Source organism: Oculina patagonica, unplaced genomic scaffold, assembly GCF_052425735.1.
Source record: "Oculina patagonica isolate OP01 unplaced genomic scaffold, crgOcupat unplaced701, whole genome shotgun sequence".
In the NCBI taxonomy this organism is placed as follows: Eukaryota; Metazoa; Cnidaria; class Anthozoa; order Scleractinia; family Oculinidae; genus Oculina; species Oculina patagonica.
The window spans coordinates 5001-9590 of record NW_027558583.1 but is presented as its reverse complement, the minus strand read 5'-3'; the positions used below and the strand labels follow the sequence as shown (position 1 = coordinate 9590).

Genomic DNA, 4590 nt, shown 5'->3' with positions numbered 1-4590 from the left:
CGGCCTAGACGGGACGCTCACTGTATAAGCTACTCTCTACTCTTAGCTGTATAAGCTACTCTTCAAATCCGAGGGTGAACAAAGTGATGATGATGATGATGATGATGATCGCGTCTCGCTTGGCGCACAGGGGTTATTAGTAAGGAGGAGGTGGGAATGATGACAATACATCTCTGTTCAGGAAAGTATCAGACAGAGGACTCTTGTGAACCCTCCGTTACGCTTTCTATTAAGCCCCCCAAAAGTCCTTGTCAAAACCTATCATCCCAAAAAGTCACCACGAAATATTTCGCAAATTTCAAACCCACAAAAAACCCTTACTTCTGGTGGGGCCTATACTCAGGTATGTTTTGGGTGGGTATGTGCCGCCTGGGTCTCCAAAGCAGCACCCCGTTCTAGAAACAGTTCAATTTTTTACCACCCCGTTTTGGCTGCTGATAATTGAAAACTCTTTCGTGCGTTCAAAATATAATAACCTGTTCTAGAAATTGTCTCTAAAATGGATTCCCCGTGCTAGATCCGGAGCCCAAAATCACGACCCTGTTGGGCGGCACATACCTGCATAGGTATTTTGGGGGAGTACCCCCTCCCACCCCGGACTTCAGGTCAGACTACATGTAACGTACAAACCCCCTTTCCTAGGGGGGGGGTACTCGGGATTTCAAGTGACGGGGATGATCGAATGGGGGCAAAAATCAAGACCCAAAACAATGCTTTGGGCTTCCAACAAAACCCAAAAAAATTCCAATACCAAAAATTAACTCCCCAAACATCAACAGCAATACACGTTTGTTGATACTTTATTTGCAGAACTACACCAATGGCAATACCACGAATGTTTAGATTGTCATGCATTTGTAATACCAAAAAAATCCCTACTTTAATAAAAAAGTACTTGCCTAATGTTTCTACCCCAAAAAATCCCAGAGTCAAAAATTACACACCCCAAAAAATCCTTCGATCATCCCCGTCATTTAAAATCCCAAGTAGGCAAGTACCCCCCCCCCCCCCAAGCGCCCCATTCTAAACATTTCAGGATGAGGATGCTCACCTAGATCTCTTGCAGGGAGATGACATCCTTTCCTAACCATTAAAAACGCTCGTAATTACAAAAACCATATACAAAATGCAAAACTGTTGCTTGGTCATCTCAAATACCGAAAAGTTTCTTTTTATCTCTTTTGACGCGCCAGCCGCCATATTGAATTTGGAGTAGAGCCTGGAAACAAGGAAATATCAATATGGCGGATCGGGATCGACGATTGATCGTTGTATCTTGATTTGCAAAAATCTCATGAAAATGAGGGATTTGTTTCTAAATGCTATTTAAAACAAGCCGAGCTTTGTGCACCATAACAGCAAGAATGTCACGGATCTTTGCGATTTCAGATATTCACGTTGATATCCCAGAAAATCTACGTTTGGTCGAAAGTTGGTCCGCCAGTGAATACCGAAATGACGTGCTTATACTGGCTGGAGACGTCACTGATAACTTGTCCCTGCTAAAAACAGTTCTACAGTCTCTTGCACAGAAGTTCCTGAAGGTTTGCTACGTTCCAGGTACTGTTGTGATCGGTAAAAAGTTATAAAACAGGCACAGGTTGGGGTGTTGTAGTGGTGGTGGTACTTGGCGGAGGGGGGGGGGGGGGGCACCACCCTGCACCCCCAGGTCCAAACCCTTACCACTGTTGTCTAAACTGCAGAATACCCTGCAGCATTTATGCATGTTATCAAGCAACAAATATTAAAGTGCCTATGACTTGTTCTTCAAAGAGTTCCAACACAGTAAAATTTTATCTACTGGTAATTCGCAGGGTATTACGCAGTTGCTTCCCAGTGACAAACAAAAGTTGATTCATGGTCACGCAGGTCAATCTTAAGTTGCGTTCACATTTAACACAGAATGTAACATGTTTCAACGGAGTATAGCTAACTGTCGTGGGTCGTGGGTCGTGGATGGAAGTCGTGGGTCGTGGGTGTATGTAAAGTCGTCAGGTGTGGGTAAAAGTCGTGGGTAACAAAAAATTAAAAAAAAATACAGAACAAAAAATTGTGACAAAATAGTTCGGACTAAATCTGAAGACTTCCGATGATATCAACGAAAAATTCTGAAGTCATCCGAAAACTTTCAAGAATTACGCGAACATAACCGAACGTTTTAAGAAAGCTTCCGAACATAACGGCGAAGTCTCTTGTGTGAGCAAAGAACAATATTGGCCGTTTTCATACTATAGACGCGTTACCCGTCTGGACGAGCATGGGCACATTTTTAGTTTGTATGGTTACACATGCCTCGACTAGCTACTGCTAGGGGTGGGCAAGAGACGCGTTACCCGTCTAGACGAGCTACCTTTCGTAAGGCCAATAGGCCATTTCCGAGTTACCCTTTGCCTCTGTTTTAAAACGAGTCTACGTGCGAAACCATTCAAATGAAAATGAGTTTGATTTGCATGAAAATGGACCTGTAGGTGAAACTCATTTTCATATGAATGGTTTCGCACGTAGACTCGTTATAAAATAGAGGCAAAGGGTAACTCGGAAATGGCCTATTTCCCATCGCCCCGTCTCTTGTGATGGTGGGTCGGTCGGTCGGGCAAAAAAAAAAAAAGAATGAACCCTTTAAGGGTTCTGGGTTCATTTAAAAAGCGAGGAGATGCAGAACCGAAAGATTTTGTTTCAGTTGATCTCACTGAGAATGTTGGAACAATCGTTATGCCCTTGGCGTGAAACGGCCTTTGAAGACAAGGACGTCACAAGATACCAATTGTTGTTAATAAAACAAGATTGTGTGCTTGTAAATTAAAGTACTTGCCTCTTTGACTAGCGAATCTGGAATTTTTTTTACATTTCGAAAAAAATGGGTCGGACGGGCGATGGGAAACGAAACATTTTATTGGGACGGCCTAATGCGTCGCTCAAAACGCAGTACGTATTTTATACCTTATCCGCAGCCTGTAGCCCGCGTTTTAAACCTCAGTCTGTAGTCTGCAGCCCTCCGTCCGTGGCGAAAAACACTCATTCATATAATAGCAATAATACGTTCTTGTTATAAAAATAAGCACAACAATTTGGAAGAGCTAGGTAGGCGCAAAATTATATGCAGTGCCTCATGACCGGTGTCGGTAAAATAAGAAAGCTCTCGAAAAAGTTCTCACAATTCCAAGTGTGTAATAGGTTGAAGTAAAAATGTTGGCTGCAATATTTCCGGGTCCGAATCGCACATCTTGTCGCTTTGGCCAACAAGCGAGGCCATTGCATAATTTTATTAGTAAACCAATCAGAAGAGTTCTTTTGTAACCGCAAACGGGACCATCAAAATTTCCCACGGAAAAAATGCCGCTCAGTCTGCAACGCACAATGTCACGCAATATTTTAAGTCACCGTTCTTGTGGCGTGAGGGGAGTGTGCGAGGACGAAATGCTAATCGTAACTCAGAATAAGATAAAAATTTAATATTAATTTCAATGCGTATATATGTTGTATTTATTACTCTTTTCTTCCGCTGTTCTTTTCTCAGACAAGAGGCTTTTCAAGAGAGTTTTCCATTTCATAATAATTATTTCTTTAATATTTTTACTTTATTTTAATATTTTAAATTCATTTAAATTTTAATTAAAACTATTTTGTTTATCTGTGTCTAAAATATGTTGGTGTTCTAGGGGTATTTCGGGGTGTTCCTCGTTTTAAAGACATCCCAACAAATTGTTGAGCAGAAGGACCTCTGAAGAGTCCCTTGGCTGGGACGAAACTCTGCATCAGACTAGCCATGAACGAACTATTTTGTCACAAATTTGTGTTCAGTATTTTTTTTTAATTTTTTGTTACCCATGACTTTTACCCACACCCACGACTTTACCCACACCCACGACTTCCACCCACGACCCACGACCCATGACAGTTAGCTATACTCGTTTCAACGAAACATGTTTCACCTAAACATGCTTGTTATTGCATTGTTCACATTAGGTGTCAGTTTCAAACACGTTTCATGCCTGGCGTGTAATTTATGCGGTTTCATGGTTCTTGCATAATCTTTTTATTTAACCGTAAAAATATAGCTCGAAATTACAATAAAGTTTCCATTAAATCTTTGTCTTTCTGTCTATTTTCAAGCCCTTCGATGAAGCAGGGCTTTCAAGCGTTTAGCAAGAAGACAGTATTGTCAGAATTTGAACTATCAGTCAGTAACAGAAGATTTTTATTTTGTAAAGCTTGTTTTTGCATTGCAATGTTACAATGCTGCGTGCTTGTAGCCGCTGTCGTAAACTTTCGTGGAGATATTCTACCAAATATTCTGTTTTCTATCCATCACCGATAATTCATATTGCATCGCTTTATTAGCCCATATTTTAAATAAACATTTGGTCATATAGAAAGCCCAAATTTGTAGGTTTTGGGCACTCGCCTCCTCACCACATGTCCGCCATTTTTTTAAAACTTGTTCAGTCTGATCATGATTGAAACTACCTCGTGAGGTAGTTTCAATCATGATCAGACTAATCATGTTTCAATCATGATTCGCGCAATGCACTGCCTGATGTGAACACTTTTCACAACGAAACATGTTTCATTCGTGATGAGACTAATCAT

At 41.1% G+C, this 4590-nt stretch overlaps 1 protein-coding gene across 1 annotated transcript in view; it reads left to right on the top strand.

The window, feature by feature from the left end:
- The first annotated feature begins 1240 nt into the window (after positions 1 to 1240).
- LOC144641145 (acyl-carrier-protein phosphodiesterase PptH-like) overlaps positions 1241 to 4590 on the top strand; it is an 8335-nt gene continuing 4985 nt past the window's right edge. The window contains exon 1 of the mRNA XM_078500193.1: positions 1241 to 1560. Within this exon, the coding sequence (XP_078356319.1) occupies positions 1320 to 1560 (241 nt within the window). The 5' untranslated portion in view covers positions 1241 to 1319. The remainder of the gene's footprint in view (positions 1561 to 4590) is intronic.